Source organism: Mycetomoellerius zeteki, unplaced genomic scaffold (assembly GCF_001594055.1).
Source record: "Mycetomoellerius zeteki isolate Tzet28-1 unplaced genomic scaffold, Tzet1.0 scaffold95, whole genome shotgun sequence".
Classification (NCBI taxonomy): Eukaryota; Metazoa; Arthropoda; class Insecta; order Hymenoptera; family Formicidae; genus Mycetomoellerius; species Mycetomoellerius zeteki.
In genome coordinates this window covers 553,469-576,198 of record NW_017257990.1, presented here as the reverse complement: position 1 = coordinate 576,198, position 22,730 = coordinate 553,469, and the positions used below count along the sequence as shown (strand labels likewise).

The following is a 22,730-nucleotide window of genomic DNA, read 5'->3' as shown; positions in this document are numbered from 1 at the left end:
GATGTTGTATCACGCGGTTAGCGCCTATCGAGACTTACCTATCTACTGATACATGAATTGGTTCGTCCTCTCCTCCTGTTTATCTTGCTTTGTCTTTCTCTTTCTCTCTCTCTCTCTCTCTCTCTCTCTCTCTCTCTCTCTCTCTCTTTCTTCCTTTTCCTCTGTCTCTTTCTCTACGGAAATACCATGGCGATATGTCCCGGTTAGCCGTATACTTCGTCTTCGGATAGAATTTTCGATCGGGCAAAGTCTCTACGTTCCTATCGTGCCGCGGTTGTACGGTTCGATTAAATTTCCCCGGGATCCTGTGTGGTTACGGAAGTCTGGTATCTGGCATTCGAGCGTCCGTCCTGCGGTTAGTGGCTGTTATGTAATAAATGTTCAGTAATCCTTAGTAATTGACCAAAGTTTAATCGTTCAAATACATCTTTGATTTTACAACGCGAAAGAAAGACTGGTAAAAATGTAACAAACAGAATCATTAAATATGCTACTTATAAATAGTTTTACTATTTCCTTTTCTCACTTTAAAAACATGTAAGAATGGAATAAGAAAATTTAAATAAAATAGAAAATATCTTATAGAAAAATAATAAGATAACTGCTTCTATACACAAATATGGCCTAATACCCAATATAGTCCGCTGTTTGTAGGTTACACGGATTATTAAATCTTTACTGTATCCATGTAAATATTAATAAGAATATCTCGTATTTTTGATTAACGTTCAGAAATATTTCCTACTTTAAATTGAACAGTTTTCGATGTTGAACTCAACAAAAATAGCAACGCTTTTTAAACAATATGCGTATCTAAAAGACGTTATAAAGATATTTTTTGCGAATATGTCCTTTAGACATATATCATTTAGACATATGTCTAAAAGATATCTAAAAGATAAAAACATCTTCTAGACATTGCGTGTTGGCTATTGGGTTATTTCGATGAATAAGCGCCATAAACAACTGTCTATTGCATTTTTATCGCAATTTGTTTCGTGTCGGATATAAAAATTAATGTACATATTTTTCTAAGGTACGCAAAAGTTTTTCGATCAAATTCGAGAGAAATGGTTCTCAAACTTTCACATAAGCAGCGTAGTTCGCTACGCCGCAACGATTCTTGTTTTTCGCCAATCGCATGTAGCCGTTTTCGCCCCAACTATCGCCCCACCAGTTCTTCAGGATCCATTCGGTTGGTGAATATCCGACGACGAGCATCGCGTGATTCACCATGTCCGAACTGCATCGATGATCATCGTAAACGCCTTTGCTACAAATGGAAATATCGGATTAATATCTGGAACTTTCTTACGCAATTTAAAAAGAGATATAGGGTTTTACAAACGGTCCAATGCTGGACCATTACTGATTGCTATAGTTCAGGTACTGACGCAATACTGACAAACTACTGGCCCGGTACTGGTTAAGTACTGGATGATAACTTGGACTCAGTACTGGCAGATAGTACTGGCCCAGTCATTTGCCAGTGATGGCCCAGTACTGGCTGACAGCACTTTGGCCGTCATTTGACAGTCAGTGGCTATGTTTACACCGTGCATTTAAGCCGCGACCTATACGATAGGTATCTTTGTTTAACCTACAGAATAAACAAGGACATCTATTGTATAGACCGCGGCCTAAATGCACGGTGTAAACGTAGCCAGTCATTTCCCAGTGATGGCCCAGCACTGACTGACAGAGCCTTGGCCATTAGTTGGTAACCGTAGCTTTGGCCAAGCGTTGGTTTCGTTGTCACTACTGGTCCCATATAGGGATGCTATTGCTAAAATATAAACATGATAATTATCATTAATAAAAAATTGAACAATCTGTTTCATTAATGAAGCAAAACATTTTGACATGTATCTACTTCCTTACTTCAAAAATGACACAACTCAAAAACTTGATTTTCGAATTATTACCGTGAATAAATATATATTAAGTAAACACTAGTTTATAAGTGAACTAATCAAACTTATCATCATAAAAATCGTTAAAAATGTTACAACAAGAAAGGTTTTAAAAAAAGTCGGAAAAAAAGGAAAAGATAGAAATACATACGCGAGAAAGATGTTTCCTAAGAATATTAAAGGATATGAATCACCAACTCTGAACTTGCGAACTGTGTGAACTATTACATATACAAGAGTATGCAATTATTAGATAATATTTGCATATTGATATCGCGTGTTTTCGATCAGCATCCATTTATTACAAACTTGCAAAATAACATCTCGGGGCATTAATCGCTTCCCGTTTACCATGAGTGCCAAACAATTTCCATGATTTTTACGAATATTTATTATTCCCGGAAATAAAGAATGGCAGGAAATAGTCGCGCCTTGGCATTGTGAGTCCTTTAAAATAACATGGATTCAATATGACTGTGCCTCGGTGATTCGAATAAATGAAAGCTAAAGGTTATCAAGCGATTCTCTGACGGGGGTCCGGGAAAAATTTCCAATCGTCTTTCGTGTGTAAACATTGTACTTATAATGCTAAAATTTTAACGATCCTACCAAAGCAAGGATATCCGCAAGATTTTTTTTAGAGGGGGCATGATTAAAAAAAAAGATAATAATAATACTCTTGAGGCTTTCATAGGTGTTTTCTTCATATATATTATATGTATATAGACTGCATATATTATATACAATATATATACTATATGCATATAATTACAAATGTACACCTTTTGGTATTAAAGGCTTTCTCACCGCGACAATGTAAGTATAAGTCAAAAAAGAGAAATTGTATTAGAAATTGTCACCCATGAGAGGCAAATGCCCCCTTCCCTTCTGGATGCCCATGTATCAAAAAGTTAATCAGGGCCACTTAAATAATTTAATTAATATTTAAACAAATAAATAAAGACTCTTGAAATTGAAATAAATACAAAATTAGAGTAAGGCTAATAAGAATCTAGCATGAACGACAATCCGAAATTATATTTGATGAAATAATAAATAATTAATACACAAGAAAGTTGAACATTTTGGTTTAAATTTGAAATTAAATCTACATTTTTTTTATACCGCATACTAATTACATGATGAAGATGGCTCAAAGTTAGACCGAAACGTTCAACTTTTTTATGTATTATTATTTATTATTTTATCAAATATAATTGTGTACTGTCGTATACGTTAGACTCTTATTAGCTTTATTCTAATTTTGAATTTAATTTAATATTTATGAGAATACATATAATATTTGATCAAATATTATTAAAATTCTTATTCTTATATATTATTATGAATATTTGAATGAAGAATTTATTTAATGATGCAAGTTTTAATCAAAATTAGATAAAAAACCTACATTTAAATAATAACTTAAATATAATCAATTATATACCATAATTTCTTTTTTGGACAAACAATTAACAGATTTGATAACAATCTTTTTGTATAATTTAAATTTTGTATAAAGTATTTGAAATATTAACAAATTCCGAGATAGATAATTCAACAATAGATGAATACGCATTTGTGCACTGTTAAAATAATAATCGATTGCGATCAAAAATATGGATTCGGATTAAATCGGCAATGACACATTCGCGCGATTTCTCGAGAGACAACAAATTTGTCGAGGAAACTTGACAAATATTAACTACACTGAGAAAAAAATTTATTAAATTAAAAAAAATATTTTTTTGAATAGTAAAATATCTCTTTGAATATTTACTAAATGTAAATATATATTTATTAGATACAAGAACTATTAGTTTGATTTAACTATATATTTTTATTTATCTAAATATTTATTTACCGTAAGTAATTTAGATAAATAAAAATATAATGTCCGCTAAAACTATTCAAAGAAATATTTATGAAAATTTAATAAATTTTTTTCTCAGTGTAACATATTTATTGCTGAATTACAAGCGATTAGCTATCTGAGCGAAAAAAAACTGTTTGTCATTGCCACTTGTTGGTTATCGGTAGAATTTTTTCGAATTCACACCAAATGCATCGCAATTCGCACTGTTAATTTATTCTCTTTAAACCGATCAGTCAATCCATAAATGCTCAAAATTATAGTGTGAATGCAATATTCATGCGGATTTGCACAATAAATAGCAGATGTCTAAAATTATCGCATGTTTCTTGAACGCGACACATTAGTCGGCCTCTCGCGCATACATCATTTGCTAATTAGCGGCAATTCTCGCGGGTAAGATCTTTTGTTCAAATAAAAATACGTTACTCACTGATAAAGTTGAAATGTCTTCGGACTGGCATTTATGGAGACGGCTACAGGACCAATTGTAGCCACTGCTATTTCCAGAGATTTTTCGTCCCGCGCCGGTAGAATTGCCCATGAAGTTATATTGACAACACTCTGGTCCTTCTTAAATCTGCATTCCCCTTGCTAGAATAATTTAAATTACAAGTGTAAATTCTTTAACTTATTACGAAATATACATTAACATTTATAAATTTGGAAACACTTGCAACTTTCTTGCCTTTTACGAAGAGTTGAGGGTATTCTAATTTGGAAAGCTAAAAATTACATGATTTTCAGGAATTCTTTTAAAAGAAATAGGTTTATTATATTAATATGAAATTTTCTTAGACTTTATTTACATACAAAATAAATATTTAAAAATATTTTTTCCTATCCTACGTATCCATGTAAAAAAAATTTCTTTTAAATTTAATTCTAGGACACTTTAATAAGTAAATCATACTCAAAATTCAAATTTTTTTCAAAATTTGGACTATTTTTCAACATGTATGTACATTATTATGCACATCTGATCTCAGACGATGTCGATAGGACCAAATAATTTCAATGAATAATATCTTCAAATTTGACAATTAAAATGTACGCAGGGTTTAAAGGAGTTATTTTAAAGCTAAAAAAGTCTATTTTAAAACATTTTTTTAATTCATTCTTATGCGTTGATTTTTATGCGTTAAGTTACAACACGCTTCAAAATAAAACAAAAATACTGAAAAATATCAATTTTTAATTTTATGCAATTTAGCAGCAATATATCATAGAAATAAAACTAAAAAAGTAAATTTATAGCTCTATTATCTTTAATGCTCTTTTTAGTGTCTTTAATTATCTTTATAGTTCTATTATCTCTATATCTTTAAAATATATTTTTGGAAACTTCTTTATTGTTTTTTGCCCAGTTATTTAATTTTTCGTGAGATGCGAAAATCGCAAGCGAAGTTTTGGGGTGCGCGCGCGCGTTTTGTGTGTGTGTGTGTGTGTGTGTGTGTGTGTGTGTGTGTGTATAGCACATATATATATATATATACACATCAATAATAAAAATATATTGTATAACGTAATGTAATTTAACTACTTTCAATAAAATTTTATTTTGGCGTTATGATAAAACAGTTATTTTTTAAATATTTGAGCATTTAAAAAATAAACGTTTGTTTTCGAAGTTTATAGTTAAGATTCACTTTATCATAAATTACTATTGGAGATTATCAAGGTTATTATTGAAATAGCTATTTCCGTTGCTATTACTAACATAAACTGATTATTATAAAAATGTACAAAGCTATCTAATTTCCGAGTATATGTAAATATGATTGAGATTTGTTAAAAGAAATATGATGGAATAAAAAATATAGATAGATAACTTTCGAGGAAAACTGGGACAGTCTTACGTCAGTCCATTTAGCAACTGAATAAGTTTCATTCTTGATCGAAGTAGTAAACATGCATAGAGAATATCAAACATCAACAGAATAATATCGCTATACACAATTCGAAGAAATGAATTTAATAGAAAAAGATTGATAATAAAAATTCGAGAGAATTTTGTATATTAATGTTTGCTGACACTATTAAATTGAAGAATATCAGTCATATGCTTGGTTGCATCATCTGAACTTCGTATTCATGACATCGTAGTTTTAAATTAAGTCAACCAGATAAACGCGTTTACTTCTTATTGCGAGTGAAAGAGTAATAGCACACTTTCTTAAAATTCTATGACACATTTGGCTCTTGCACTGCTCACTCGTAGAAAGTAAAGTATATTTACTATTAATAGAAGAGCTTGCAGAGCCATCGTCACGGAGCCATTCATATTATGGAAGTTTATCGCGTTAACGTGACTGGCATAATTCAGATTCTCCTAGTCAAAATCTTCCATAAATTTCCTGATATTTCTGACTGGTGAACATCCGCGAAATAATGGAAGAAACCTTGACGTTTACCTCTTTATTGCGATAATTAAATTCGCACTGTCAGCACCTTCGCTCCTGCTCGCTAATAATGCATTATTATGCATTATGGTCACAGTAAAAATCCCGAAAATCAAGTTTCTCAATTCGTTATTATTATAATTTACAGCGCTGTTATTCTATAAATTTTTTACGATTGATTACATTACCGATAAAAAAAATTTATGTGATTGTTAGCAAGGATTTTTTTTAAATAAGTGCAGAAATTCTCTTTAAATTTCAAGATTTAAACTTTTAAAAGATGCCGAATATTTTGTAATGCTCTACAAATGTAAAATCAATTCGAGAGTTGTATTTTATAAACGAATGCCCCGACGGAATATCGTGTATGTCGTATGTCCGACAGTTGAAAATGTAATGTATACCTCGGCGTCGTAGGGATACGTGGATTTAGCCATGAGACCTTTCGACTTTTCCAAATATTTTAAAGTGTTCCTCAGAGAACCGCCGGTGCATCCGAGGTTTCCAGTTATCGTGCTGCAATCTACCAGCTGTTGTGCGCTCACAGATAGTAGCATGCCGGTTTGTTTAAAAATCTGTCCTTCTATACTTTCCGCGATCGAATAAGCATAACAACTCCCGCAGCTTCGTTGATTCACAGGTGAAGTGACGAAACCGCATTCACGCCAATCCAAACTTGCTGGTATATTGCGAGAATCTCTCTGTGCCCCCGATATTATCGGTTCGATCGGCAGTCGACGTCTTCGACTCGGTATCAGTTTCACCTGACATGAAAGAAATTTGTAGAAGGAGATATTATTGAAACGATTTTAGTGCCGTTCATATTTTGTGATAAATTATATATAATATTTGTGATAAAAATTTGCGATTTTAAGGATGCGATTATTTGAAAATCAAAGAAAAGAAGAGAGAAAGAGAGATATGTACATAGGATAGATACATAAAGAAATTTATTAATATTCTAGGACAAGCCTTCTATTAAGAATCATAAATGAATGACAAATAAAAAAGAAAATGGAAGAGAAAAACGCTAATAAAAATACAAATAAACAAAAATACAAAACTACAAACAATATGAAGATAAAAAATTATAAACAAAGGAGTCGAAAAGATGACACAAAAAGTTGTAGGCAAGAGAGGGAGAGAGCGTTAAAGAATTAAAATTAAAGATTTTGAATAATCGAAATTTGGTTGAATGAGCTGTGCTATTAATTACGAACCATTTCACGCATGTATTGTCGAGTGCTGAGATCGGCAATATGATTATCTCGCAGTGTATAACTATGATGCCCTGCGGCGGCCAATAGATTGTGCTTATAAATCTCCACGAGATTCTGCTCCCAAGCCATTCTTCTGGCGTTTTCCAGATTTTTTGTGTATGTCTTATTAAACTGCGTCTGCTCAAATAAAGCATGTTCTGCATGATATATCTTGGGTGAGATTGATCCAATAAATCAACTTCGCCCAAAAGATATATAGAGCTTTTGCAACTGTATTTATAAAACACATGTTCTTATTATTATAATTACGTCTTGATGATTTCAATTTTAAATTAGGATTGAATTGCAGCATCTCTTAATGTTAATTAATACTAATATTAAGAGCATTAACGAATCTATAGATTAATTTTATCATTGCATTGTATTGCAATAGTAATTAATTTATAGTGTCAAATAGAATGTGTTTTATCATGTCATTAATATTTGATATACTCACTATTAAAAAGTAATATAATTAAAGGAAATTTTTGTTACATCACATAAATATTCTCAAAAATTGTTGTTTAAAAATCAATTAATAATTATATAATTTTCTCAAATAGAAATTAAAAATTATGAGAGCAGTTTTTAATTAAAAAGATTTAATTAAATAGAGAAAAAAAATTAATTGTAAGATTCATAAAATCAGCCTCTTGAAATATTCTTATTTTAAGGATATGTTACCTTGAAGGCTTTCCAATAATCATCGAGCTTTTCCGAGATTTTCGGCGGTAAGGTATCCCCATTGAAAGCCTGAATCGTGAGTGTCCTAGGCAAGATTAATATTGAAAGCAGCGTCGCACATAATCGCGAGCACATGGCGAATAATTTACAGTCCTTAATTAATTCGCGCGACAGACCCAAGCGGTTAACTATCTTGACGTACCTTACGATACTGCATGAGGTCATAACGTGTAATAACGATCAGTGTCAGCGCATTCTGTAAATTACATCATCGGACAGTCGCTTACATTATGCTGATATATGTTTATTTCGTCAAAGAATAATTATTTTATATTTCATGTCATATTTTTTACTTTAAATGCTCGTATGTGTTGCGTTTTGGTATAGATAACTGAACAGTTCTTATTATTAGAACAGTTATTATTTGGAAAAGGAAATAGTTTGCGATTATTGCAATATATTACATTAATATGAAACAATTTGAATAATTGAATGCGTTTTTCTGTTAATTTGAGAGACTTCTTGTTTTGCCAAAAAAACAACGTTATTCAAAACATCATACTTTACACATAGTAATTTAATTGATCAAATGTATTATACAATGTATTAACTAATTGATTCGAAGAAAATAATCGACAAAAATGATTTCTTAACATCAACATGACATGCAAACAAATATCTTACTACAGATATTTATTCACAAATTGTAAAAAAAAAGAATTTGAAACGGGTATGACTTGATTAGTTTTATAATATAAAATCCTCTCTATACATGTTACTAGGATAAATTATATCAAATGTTATTAACATTTTGTGTCTGCAGTCTGTATTAAACTGTAACATTTAACATAAGATAATCAGATTCCCATATGCTTCTACTAAGCTCTGCAATAGATTTTTCAAAAATAGTATCTTATTGATAACTTGAAAGAGAAAAATTATATAAGCTTTTAGCTCTCACCAAAAAGGTATTTCAATTGGATTTATAACGACTTTTGCCAATAAGTTATTCAAATGAAATATCGCTTTCTATCTATAACATAAATCTCGAAAAATATACGAGAGCAAATCCAAATATTTGAAATGGAGGAACTCGAGAGTATCTATTAAGTGGAAAACTATAATCCATAATTACTGTTGTCGCTAAAGCTACAAGATTATAAGCCTGCGTTCTGTGTGATGTAATTTTAGTAAATTACGAAATTGTATCACACAGAACGCAGAATTTTTAGTAATTTAGTAAAACGTAAGCACTTCAACAGGAAAACATGCTCGTGTGTCGCTAGTTTTATAGACTGATTCAATCGTTGCGTACAATCTCCAAAAATTTTTGCATTTAAAATAAGATAAATAAATAACAAAATAATGTAAATAACGCTCGAAAATTTCAACAGCACAACGAAGTAACTTTCGGAGACGATCAATAAACGAGCAATTTTAGGTTTAATTAAAATAAAAATATTATATTATTTCTACATTAGACAACATACATTAGACAAATATAATTACAAATACGTTTCGACTCACGGAATCTTCTTCAGTTTAATTCGATTAACCTATCTTTGTACGTAAATGTCGAACGAAATCAATGTCAATTATTTCAAAGCAGTCGCAACCGTTGGTAGTGATAACACCATTTCCGCAATGATTAAGATAAATAAGTATATGTTCGAATATTAAAGAGAGAAAAAGCGAAGCTGCTAAGTGTAGCAAAAAGTGCAAGCAAGGCGAACGCTTATTGCTTTACCACTTTAAAGAATGCCGCCGGTCGGCACGTGTCCGCGAGATGGCGGCAGTCGGTAAGTCAAACGCCGCCGCTGTCGCGAAACCTCCGCCGCTCCGCGATGGTCCCGGCGGCCGGACGGTCCGCGTAGTACCGATACGCGCGCGCGTCACGCTCGTCTCGTCTCGTTGCGCTGTCTCGGGTGCTCGCGTTCGCGTCTCGTCTTCTCACGAAAATCGTCGCGTTGTCGTTCGTCGCCGCCGTCGTCATCGTCCGCGCGCCGTGATAAATCCCCGTGGTAAATCGCGCGCGAATTGGGGCGATGGAACGCGCGCCGCAGCCAAACAGGAACGTCACGGACCCGCGCACGCGTGCATGCGCCCCCGCCGTCGCCGTCGCCGTCGCGAACGCCGACAACTCGCGCGAGAACTCCTGACACTCGCGTAAAATGGGAGTTTCTTCGCGGTGCTTGTGATTCATAAAAAAAAAAAAAGAACGCGCCGTGATCCATCTCCCATAATATCTCTCTCTCGCATCCTCTTTTTTCAAAAGAAAATCTCTTCGCTGTTCGTTTGGTTTGTCGTGACTCTTTCATCTACAACGCATCTCTCGTCTAGAACGTTCTTCCTTTCCTCTGTGTTCCTCTCTCCATTTGTAATATCTCTGCTTTATCGCGCGTCTCACGGCGTCTCCTCCCAGCGCCGAAACTTTGGAATACGCGCGTTCATCGGCGGCGCGCGGGCGGCTCATCGACGCGCGGTACATTCGAAGCGCCGCGACGATGGACGAGTCCGGGGTCGACATGGGCTTCGATTTGACGGCAGCATTCGCCGTCGCAGACCCGATTGCCCACCATGTCTCCGCCGCGGATTACGACGACGAGTTTGAGCAGGCCCTCTCCCTTCTGTCGACCTCGACCAAGGAGCTGATGTACTACGAGCTGAAGAGCCGCGCGCCTGACACCGGCAGGTACGTCAATTCTGGCGCCGATGGTATCTCGAAACAAATTTCATTTGATCAAACATATTTAAACGAGATAACGAGGCATGTTCTGTTTGACATTGACATTGTTACGACGACAATGGTCGTCGCAACATCATTAACCCTAGTAGCAATTTATTGGCGATATCGTGGTTAAACGTGGAGATATATTCGGCAAATACACTGAAAAAAGAAGCGTTTAAATTTAAGATATTAAAATGTTTTATTCTTGACTCCATTTTTTAAACACTTAAAGATGTTTTGTCTATTGAAAAAATTTAAAACTAAAACTTTAAGTGTTTAAAAAATAGGGACAAGAATAAAACACATTTCTTTTTACAGTGTATTGGGCTAATATTTGGGCAATTATGCCAATAATTGTGCTACTAGGGTAAATATTCTTGATGATCCCAGACAACATAGTTTACAATCATAAAACGTTTTTAAGCCTTCGGAACATAAAACGTTTTTAAGTCTTCTTTAAAACGATTCTCGTAAACATGTCTACAAGAATGTTATTAAGACGTCTTATGTCGTGATTTCGGACTTTGTGTTATCTATTGGAATTATGCTATAACGAGAAAGGAATATAAATTACTTGTATTATATCAATCATAATGGCTACGTTTACACCGTGCATTTAGGCCGCGGCCTATACAATAGATGTCCTTGTTTATCCTGTAGATTAAACAAAGACACCTATCGTGTAGGTCGCGGACTAAGCGCACGGTGTAAACGTAGCCAATTATCGGACGTAAATTTTATTCACAACATATAATAGTTAGGCGGGATATATATACATCTATACGTGTACTGATACACAAACAAAAGGAGTCGGATAACTCCGGTTCTACAGCTCATGTGGGAGTATATACGCGCGAGAGATGCTTTTATTTGGAATACGATATCGCAAGGCTGCAGTATGCGAACGACTATAAAGTATGAGAGATACGGGGACTTCATTACGAATTGAAGAAGATTTTAGACCTTCAACAGAGTAATTTATGTAATCAGAAAGGATAAAATGCCAATCAGAGCCAGCACTAGACGTACGTGTGTAACGTCACATATTCTTTATAACAATTAATTTAGACGTTTCGACTCTTCATTTATTTAAGGCGTGTGTGTTTCAATTTTTATAATAAATTTGCATGGACAACATTACGTGATATAAGAAAAAAATTGTAAAAGTTTTAAAATATAAAATAATGCGCATGAGATCATGTGACTTTTATAACGAGAAATTTATAAGATTACATCGCAAATGATGACGATGCTAATTACATAATATTTGAGTGTTTCAATTAGGTTTTAAATATTTGAAGTCTGTGAAATTGTAATATTAACGTGAAAGAATTAAAGTCTAGGCCTCTACGAATATGAAACTTGGAATTGTACTTTAGAAAAATTTTAATATGTTAAACAACAATAACATTAGACATATAAATGCACATTGAGTTACATCTCGAATCTGAATTTATTCGATCTCAGCTATATCTTATTGTTAGTGCTCAATTAATATTTAAGTATTTAGTGAATTTATTTATTGTACATATTCAGTTTTGTAAATTGTTCGTCGATTTAATTTTCGGTTTTGGAACGCAATCTTAAACTGAACATATGATAATATCATAAATTAAATTGTTAATTTAATTATATTGAATAAGCAGTTTAAAGAGCTGCAAAGAATTTATTGCAAAAAATACTACCTCAGCCAAGGATCAGATATTAATATGTACATATTAATCTATTACCATATTAAAATTAAAGAAAATTTATATACCTTATATTATGTACATACATATTAAATACTGCAGTAGAAATTGATAATATTATCGGTAATAGAATAGTATTATCTGCTGGATGTTTTGATAGTTGTTATATGGAATAACGATAAACCAAAGCCGCGATCTTCAGTAAACACACACGCCACATGAGACCACGTGGCTTTTATAACGAGAAATTTATAAGATTATATCGTGTGCAAATGATAACGATGCTAATTGTATACGAATTTATACACTGAGAAAAAAATATAGTCAATTTTAGTAAATATTTAGTTTAATGCCGCCAACTAAACATTTGCTTATAGTAAATAAATATTTGTTCAATAAAAAGAATAATTGTTAAATGAAATTAATGATTTTTGTATCAAATAAATATATCTTTATATTTGATAAATATTTAGTTGACAGATATTCGACTAAATATTTATTTTAAAATTGTCCATATTTTTTATCAGTGTTATGTGTTCTATAAGAATTTTATTATTAATTAAGTTTTGATTAAAATTTAGTTGATAAAAAAAAGGAAAGATAGAGGAATTTATATTTATCATATAAGAGGAAAATTGTGTCATCATAATAAAATTATGCGGTATTAAAATGAGGTAATCGGAAGGTAAATTTAACGAAATAATTAACTCATATTTATAGATTATACCAGAATGATAATTTTTTATGCAATTTTTGATGGAAGATGAAATTATTTGATGTTGTGATTTGATTATGTGATAATGATAGACACGTGATTTCATAATTGCCAATTTCATTTAAAATTCCAATTTTTTTTTATAATAGCTATAATATACGACACATTTAAAAATAATTAATTGTGATTTTTAAATACATATATGTTTGCTCGTTGGAATCATGTAAGTTATCTAATCGCATTACAAATAGAGGATATATAAAAATAGTAGCATATCAGTGTGTGTGTGTGTGTGTGGTAATAAATATTGTCTAAAGTCGGTATTCATAGTTGGTTCTTATTTCAAGACCGTCTTAAGTAATGTCTTAAGATGCCAATGCGGCCTTCTGATTGGTTCATGACACCTCGAGGCAGAACTTAAGACGGTCTTACATATAAGATCTGATTATGAATACCGGCCTAAGAATCGGTAGAATACATTTAGTCATAAACATTTTTTTATATTTTAATTATCTAAATTTTCAAGCAATTTTGTACAACAAATTTTTTTATATTTTTTATTTGAATCATTTAATTCTGCAATATTTCTGCGACTTTTCCGGAAATATTGTTTATTAATAACAACAATTTTTAGATGTTTGCTGTTTTTTGTTATCTTGTGTCACTGTTCTTTGTGCGAAGACATTGAAGTAGGATCATGTAAGAGAGCGAAAATAGAATTGTTGAAAAAACGAAAGTAGAGACGCGATGGATATTTGATGCGCATCGGTGTATTAAATTTATCAATCTCTCCGTATATTCTATACGAGTAAAATGCCAACGTGCACTCTTTGCGTTTATTACAGAAATTAGCAATTTGTTTGCTATTCGCAGTTCTTAATACTTTTAATTTACATAGGATTTGAAAGAAATAATTAATAACGAATTTTTGTAGGTGATATATGTAAAACGCAAGAGTTGGGCAGACGCATTTTTTGAAAAAAGATTTTTTTTAACGTTCGGTATTCGATAGATAGCAGTCTATCGCTTGAAGCGAGACCCACATATGTGTCTACATATTGCGTACATATGGAAAAAATAAAAGAGATTCCTATTCCAATTTTGAGTGCAAAATCGAATCAAATCCAATCAAACCTTGCACGTGCTCGGTTTTTGACAAGAATCGAAACGTGTCGGGATAATAACTACAAAAAATGCAGTAGCTATGTTATAATATATCTTTCGACGACATGAGAATAAAAGTGAACAGATTGTAAAAAAACAGATCGAAAAAATTAGGAAACTTTTCCAAGTAATTTTTCTGACTTTGCTGTTACACTTTGAACGGTGTGGACTGCGTTTCTTGTGGTCGGGCTTTTAAATGGCGTTTAAAGGTCGTTAGTCATGAATCTATCAACGAGACGACACGTATAAAGGCATCTCGTTCATTCAAACAGAATCGCGAGCAATAACAGTGACAAGCGTTCGTGATTGGTAATCGTGATCTTCAAGGAAAACACGCACTCGTCTCCGCTTTGATTAACAGTCTGTGCATCTTGTATACCGGTATTAGATTCTCGAGTACCAGCGATCTGCTGGGCTTTACGAAACTACCGCGAATATCAACTTTCACAGTCTCTGAGAGTTTGCTCGGGGTGCTCAAATTGCATCCGAAAGTTCTCGCGCCTAATCAGCTTCATCCGCCAGGCGTTAATTGATTCCTATGGAGAAAGCAACATGAGCTTAAGCTAAAATTTCAATTACGCATAGGGTAGATGCTGCATTGAATGATCATCTAAGTCCTTTTCCTACCAATGTAAGTTAACTTTAATCTTGATTTAACTTACTTTTTATCTTTTTTATATAGTTCTTAGAATTAGACAAGGATAAAGAGTAAACTAAATCAAGATTAAAGTTAATCTATATTAATAGAAATATGATAAGCATAAATCTGCAGTGATGCGCAATCTGCGCCCCGTCGGTTCATAGCCGAAAATATAAAATTATATTCTTTATTTTATGCAAACGAAATAAATATTATGCGGTCCGCAAAATTTTACCTTTTTCTAAAAATGGCCTTTTGAAAATGACTCTTAAAAATGATGGGCATCACTGGTTGGAGGAATGTTGCTTAGCCTTTTAAAATTTTGTTGTAAGACAAGAATATTATGTTGCATATTTATATAATAAAAAATCAAATAAATGTTAATCTTGCGTTATCGATTTTAGTAATTGACAATTTATTGTTTACTATTTCGTTCATGATGTTGATTTTTCACGATGATCTACGATACGATACAATTTACGTGACACGGACGACGTATTGATCATCTTCTAACGCATTATGAGTACATCGGTACATGACACACATTATTGTAAATGTATAATAATGATTTCCGGCTGATATACTGGAAGAGGTTTAATCTTACATCAATAATCTTTCGCAAAATAATGGAATGCGCATTTGATTGTTAACGATAAACCATCATAGCGAATAGGACGTCATCAAGCATCGTGAAAACAATACATAATGAATGTTTTGTTACTCAGACAATACAATTATGCGAAAAAAAAGGATCGAGTTGTAATACAAATACGTATTGCAGATATTAGATGATGTTAGACAAATGGGGGTAAAAAAAAGTAGAAAAAAAGAAGAGAGAGAGAGAGAGAAAGAGAAGAGATACAGGATGAGAAGAAGTATTGATAAGTCGTTTCACGGATAATTATTTTCGGACGTCATCTCGCAAAGTATCTACATAGATAGGCTCGACCTTCGGTTTTATTGCGTCCGTGTCTAGATTGCGGAAGGTAGGGGTTTCCGAGAGATCAACGATCTCCTCGATAGAGACAATCAGCAAAAGTAGAAGAGAAGTGCTATTTCATAAGTACGTTTGAAGAATAACCTTCGTTTGCTCATGGAACTCCGACGTGGAAATAATTTGGGAGATAGATATGTGCATTTTCAATATGTTTCGCTTGACGCATAGTAGAAGGAGGGAAAAATCAAAATTTTCGAAAGATCTTCAAATTTCTGGGAGAACACTTAACAAAAAAAGAGAATATTTTATAATTTCAAAGTTATTATTATTTTTATAATTAGGCTGATTGAAAAAAAATTGCATATATGGTACATATATTGTCAGATTAGCTTTACTAGTTGATTCTGAATCAGTCTTATATACGTTAACAATAAACCATCATGGCGAATATATCATTAGGCACCGCCGGAGAACAATGACATAATAAATGCTTTGTTACTCGAAGCAATACAATCGTGCAAAACAATTGAAATCATTTTTTATACCAAAAATGATTTCGATATACTAGCTATTTTGTTTTAGAGACACATTCCATCTATATCGTACAGTCTAGAAGTTTTTTTTCCTCCCGTTATGAACTCTCGAGATTGAACATATACAAATATTATCTGTTTTATTGTATATTAATTGCAATAACAATAGTATATAAGGTAATTCGAGGGAAGATGCTATAAGAGGGAAGACGCCACTTTATTTATACTTCTTTCGTAGAATAATATGCGCGTTGACCTTACTGACTGTGCAAAAATGTGGCAAACAGTTGCGCAGTTATCGGCTTAGACGAACATGTTCATGCCAATGTCGATTGGAAAAGATTATATGAAATATGAAAAGGTACGTCGTGAAACATGCTCTTTGTAATATTTGGTATGTTAATAGCTAAAGTCTGTATTTCGATGCTTATTGTAAAACCGGGCAAATAATATACGGTTTCAATCAGTGTTCCCTGGTCATGATATAGATTATAATTTGTAATATTCTTATATGCGTAAAAATTGCAATTGAATATTTCTCTTATATTTGGGAATAAGATAACAGTAAATACAAAACACAATTTTTCTTGTTTGAAACCGTTATTAAAATGATTTTATGAATTAAAATTTTGGCTACTTTATATAATCGGAATATTTTAAGTTAATGAAATGTTGTTTAAACGAATAAAAGTATGTCCGACTGACTTCCTAAATTAATATCTTTCATATTTCCTCAATTTATGTTTTATCGTACCTTTATGAATTTTTATAGCTTAAACTCTTGATTATGGACTGTAAATAAGTAAAATATGCAAGTTTATATTGCATCGCATTATTTAAATGTTTGTAACATCTTCTCCCATAGGAAGTGGCATCTTATCCGTATATATATGTATAAGGGGAAGATGCCACTTCTGCAAAGTATGATATATCAATTTTTTCCAATAATACAGAATATTAAATGTCAAATTTATACATTTGTGTAAATAAAGGTCTCTAGAATATAAATAATATTTTTTCATAACTTAATTCAATAACATTAAGAAGTTATTCAAGAACAAAGGCTTAAGTGTGGCGTCTTCTCCCCAATTACCTTAATATATTCAAGTAATAATATATATTACAAGTAGTATAATAATATATTATATATATTATTAATACATATAATATATTAATAATAATATAAATAATACAAAAAAGTGATGATATTTTCGTAATTCTTAACTGTTTCCGTATAGTAGTTTTAATAACATGATTTTCTTGATTGGAATTTTATTACTTGATTAAGATCTTAATTAAATCAACTAAACCAGAAAATTCTAGTTGAGATAAGCAGAGAGAATAATTGATTTAATCAGAATTTTCTGATGGTTTATCCATTTTAAAAAAAACATATATAATTAAATCGCGATGTCTTTTGTAAAGTGTTCAATGGAAATATCTAAAAATTCATTCCGATTTTTTTTCAAGGATATGTCATCTATAAATCTTTTACAGGTTGCTCATCTCATAAGATATATGAAGTAAGAAGGGTACAACTTTTACTTTTTTGCGACCGTTTGAGGATCATTTTATTTCTACATTTTCTCATGTATTTTTCTTCATGGAAATCGAAAATTATCATAATAATGATGCTACTTTCAGGGAAAAATTGGTATATTGGAATAAAAAAATAAAATCCTTGTTTATATTGTTACGAAATTGCTGTCAATAATGCTTCAATCATTTATAAACTGATTCAGAGTTATTGACCCAATTTTAAATGATTGAAGCATAATTGATAGCAATTTTGTAACAATGTGAATAAGGATTTTATTCTTTATTCCAATATACCAATTTCTCTCTCCTTGAGATATAGCATTATTATTATAATTTTCGGTTTCCATGTTGAAAAATACATTAAGAAAATGTAGAAATAAAGCGAACCGCGGACGGCCACGAAAAAAGTTGTATTCTCCTTTGCGTGTATGGCTCATTTTAAACTTTTTCGGTCTCTCTTTGATTCTCTTCTACATGAAGAAAACTATTAAAATTCTAAACTTTTTCTTTAACTCTTTTGCATGGAAAACCTATTAGACAGTAATCTTCTCATTAATCAAATTTATAATTTGATCTTTTTTCTTTCCATTTATTCATGATGCAGTATTATTGACGCTGCTTTGTCAATCTTGCACGATTTGATTGTATTAACTGTGTTTGCGGACTAACTCCACGTCAAACAGACGATTGGATGCGATGAGTACTATGCCTGCGAATGTCGTGCGTCATCAGCGAGCGCGATAATGATTTCGGTTACCAGCTGTTTTGTTTTAGAGACACATTCTATATATGTCGCACAGTCTAGAAGTTTTTTTTTCTCCCGTTATGAACTCTCGAGATTGAACATATACAAATTATCTGTTTCATTGTATATTAATTGCAATAACAAGCGTGATGTTGATGGTAATGATGTTAATAATGTGAATAATAATTCAAGTAATAATCCTAGGCGACACAGTTACGTTCAAAATACGTTTAATAAATGTTGAAATTTGTATAATAAATGTATTAACTGAAAAATAAACGTTTAAACTTTGATATGTTTTTAAAACTATTTAATAAACGTTATAAAAACGTTTTATAAGACTCTTATAACGTATATTTAACGGTCTTTTTACTACTATAAAATACCGGCTTTATATGAGACATTTCGACGGTTTAATAAACGTAGATTTAACGTTTGTATACACCATAAAAACGTTTCGATTAAATATTTTCTAAACGTAAATAGTCTAATTGGGAATAATAATAATAATAATAATAATATCGATAATAATTGCAAATAGTAAATTTGAGTAAATATATTTAATCTTAGCTCTCTTCCGGTCAGTCATATTTTCAGCAATTTAATTTTTTCAATTGCGATGTTATCAATTTGATTAGGAATCAAGTAAATCGTAGTGAAGTGAGATTGTGGATTTTTGCGATCAGCACAGATGCACGATACATTCGGTGGGCAACGTTATAGAATAAGCCTGAAAAGTCTAAGCCCGGATCTACAATAGATTTTTAAGCCTTAAGTCATAAGAAATGGATGAATCAATTATTCTCTTCACATTCGATTATAATTAGTCAATTTCTTACAGCTTAAGGTTTAAAACACCTATCGTAGATTCGGGCTAAGTCTTACTCTAAATTTTAGAATAAATTTAAATTCTTTGTCGCTACTCTAGATTGCATTAAAACTTTCTATTTTGTCTAGCTAAAATAAGTAATTTATGGTCAATATTTGGTTCTTATATTTAAGATCGTCTTTCAGTACAGTTTTAAGCCAATCACAAAATGTATTAACCATCTTAAGATTTAAGACATTACTTAAAATCTTCCAGCATCATCTCGAAATTTTTTATCATAGTTTACACCGAGGGGGTAGCCACTTAATGTAATCGTGGGACAGAGTCCTCGAAATCATTATAAAATTTATATGAAATCTCTATGCATAATCCGATAATTACATATAAAACCACGAGAAACCATTGTATAATATTAAATAAAATCGTATATTTTATCAAATTACTTCATATGTAATGAAAAAAATTATTTGTAATCAGATAAAATCATATGAAATCATGTAATCTGTGGGACAATATTTCACCTAGTGATTACCCCCTCGGTTTATACTCTAGGTCGTTGAAACAGCATATATTTTTTATGATTCTGGACTACATAAAAATCTGAAAAAATTCTTGTATACTTGTAAAACCTTTAACAATAAGTTTTTACTATAATACAAACTGGGGGGACTATATTTTATTTATTTTTTACATTCTGAATACGAATTTTGAGAAAACGTGATGTCGAAACTGTGTCTTAAATTGTGTCTTAAAATGCACAAATAAATGGTGCTGAAGGATTAAGATGATCTTGTGACAAGAACAGACTATGAATATCGATCTAAGTCAAATATCTGTTTTGTTTTACGTATAACAAGTGTACTTAGTTCAATCACAAACAACAGATCTCATGTCTTTCCGCACAAGAGGCACAACTCCGGAGCCGGACTGACAAAAGACAAGAGTGAGCTCCTTGAGACAATACCAGCGATACCGCAATGACTTCCTCCTTCTTTGTATCTCTTTTTCTCTCGCATATGGCATATGGATAGAAGAGACTGCCACGAATCCGGCGCGAACCGGCTCGATACTCGCATTAGCCGGTGCAATGACTGGAAATTCCGATAAGTGCGCCCGTCGTCGCTGCCGCTGCGTCGCGCCGCGCAGCATCGTCGCCGCGTCGCGTCGTCGTCGCTGCCGCGGCGCTCACTCGCGAAAACGCGATACCGGATTCCTCAGTCACGACGACGAATCGCGTTTTTTTTGTGCGATGATGACGATGTCTTGTTTCTTTTGCACTTTTCAAGCTATTTGCTCGCGCGACCAAACGCTCGCCGCGGCAGCTGTTCTTCGTCGTACGTTACATAACGCATCTTCGACGGATGAGCCATGTCGCTGTATGTGATGCAAGACGTATCGTGCACCTGTGTATGCACACGACATCGTCGAAGTTTCGTAGAGTTAGTTTAAACGTGACTTGGTGTTGGATAGAATATAAGTTAAACATAATAAAATAGGCGCATTACGGATCACGTCTTTATTATGTTTAAATATAAATATAGTAAATATAAATAAATTTTTAAAATAAAAATCTAAATTGAATCAATAGACACAGAATTAAATTATGATGGTTTTTCTATTGCTATTATATATTCTTTATTTTCTTTCAATTATAATCGATGCGGATTACCTATTTTATTATGTTTAAATATAAATATGGTAAATATAAATAAATTTTTAAATAAGAATAAATATGAATTGAATAAATAGAAGAGAATTAAATTATGGCGGTTTTTGATTGCGTGCTGGACTGTTATACTTATATTCTTTATTTTCTTTCAATCGCGAACCAGGAATATTTTTCTATTCTATTAATATTAACTATTATTTTTATATAGCACTATTTTATGTTTTTTTTTTAAATATTAAAAATAATATTTAATTTAAATTTATAAACAAATAAATACAAATAATTTTACAAATCAATAGTGAAGATTAATGTTGTTGATGCTAATCGGAGCTTAAATCTGTCTTCACCACGATGCGGTGTATATTTACAGCAGGACTTATGATCTAAATAGAGCATCGTTGAAGTTAGTTAAGCACGGCACGTGGTAATAATAAATTTGAACTCGACTTGTGCGAGCATATACGACATTTGTTATCGCATTGAGAGAGGAAGATGACATATTTTTTTCATCCGCTGTCGTAAAAGGAAAGAGGATAAGCGCGCAGTAAACGCGTCGGTGATTTCCCTAGTTCACATTCGCGAATGCTAATATGAACATAGAAATTGTATCACTATTACAATTTTTCCGTCCGACAGAGAATACATATTCTAAATTCAATATATTGTAAAATACAGAACGCGAAACTTACAGTACCCCACGATTATTATCTTTCTCTCTAATAATTTTTAAATCGTATTTCAAAATAAAATAAACTCTAGAGCAGTAAAAAAACTGGATTAAAAAATTATATAATAATTATTTTATTATTTATATTTGGAACGCAGAACTCCATATTATACCATTTACAAAGCTTTAAATATTGAATTTATATTTATAAGGATATCCCATTTAATTTTGCACGATTGCAAAATATATTTGTCAAGAAATTTGTGTGGTACTATCTTTAGCTTTTATATATTATTAGCTTTTTTTTTATTATTAAATTCTTATTGATTTTTTTTATTAATTTTTTATTATTAACTGTAATCACTTTTTTATATGCATAATCAATAATTTTTTCCAATTTTTACATTGTCGCTGAGGCTCAGAATTAGCAACATATAACTAAAATAATTTTGTTAAAAGCTGCGGATTGTCACAAAAAATTAGAAGCTGCTAAATAAGCATCGTAAAGTGAAGAAAAAATAAAAGAGATAGACTCTAATAAGTAGATCCAGACAGAAGGAACCGACCAAACACTTCGATGCATTATATTAGAGGGTTTGCGGGTTATCACCGTGTCTTCTTTCATGGTCGATGCCAACGTTTCGTGAACCGTACAGTATCAGTGCACCCCTCGCCCTGATGAAGTGAACAGCATGGTTCACGAAACATTGGCATCGACCATGAAAGAAGACACGGTGATAAC

The 22,730-nt window shown here is 32.1% G+C and overlaps 1 protein-coding gene across 2 annotated transcripts; it reads right to left on the bottom strand.

Moving 5' to 3' along the window:
* Positions 1-959: 959 nt before the first annotated feature.
* Positions 960-9,933, bottom strand: CtsL4 (Cathepsin L4). 2 transcript variants are annotated; one of them, XM_018460543.1, is made up of 7 exons: positions 9,879-9,933; positions 8,334-8,387; positions 8,132-8,216; positions 7,409-7,585; positions 6,593-6,952; positions 4,220-4,380; positions 960-1,273 (listed from the first exon to the last, which is right to left on the bottom strand). In XM_018460543.1, exons 2-7 carry the CDS (start codon positions 8,354-8,356, stop codon positions 1,078-1,080), a joined length of 1,002 nt encoding a protein of 333 aa, XP_018316045.1. In that variant the 5' UTR covers positions 8,357-8,387; positions 9,879-9,933; the 3' UTR covers positions 960-1,077. The 2 variants fall into 2 exon arrangements, with proteins under 2 accessions (XP_018316045.1, XP_018316044.1); XM_018460542.1 differs by lacking the exons at positions 8,334-8,387; positions 9,879-9,933 and having other exon boundaries at positions 8,132-8,266.
* Positions 9,934-22,730: the final 12,797 nt, after the last annotated feature.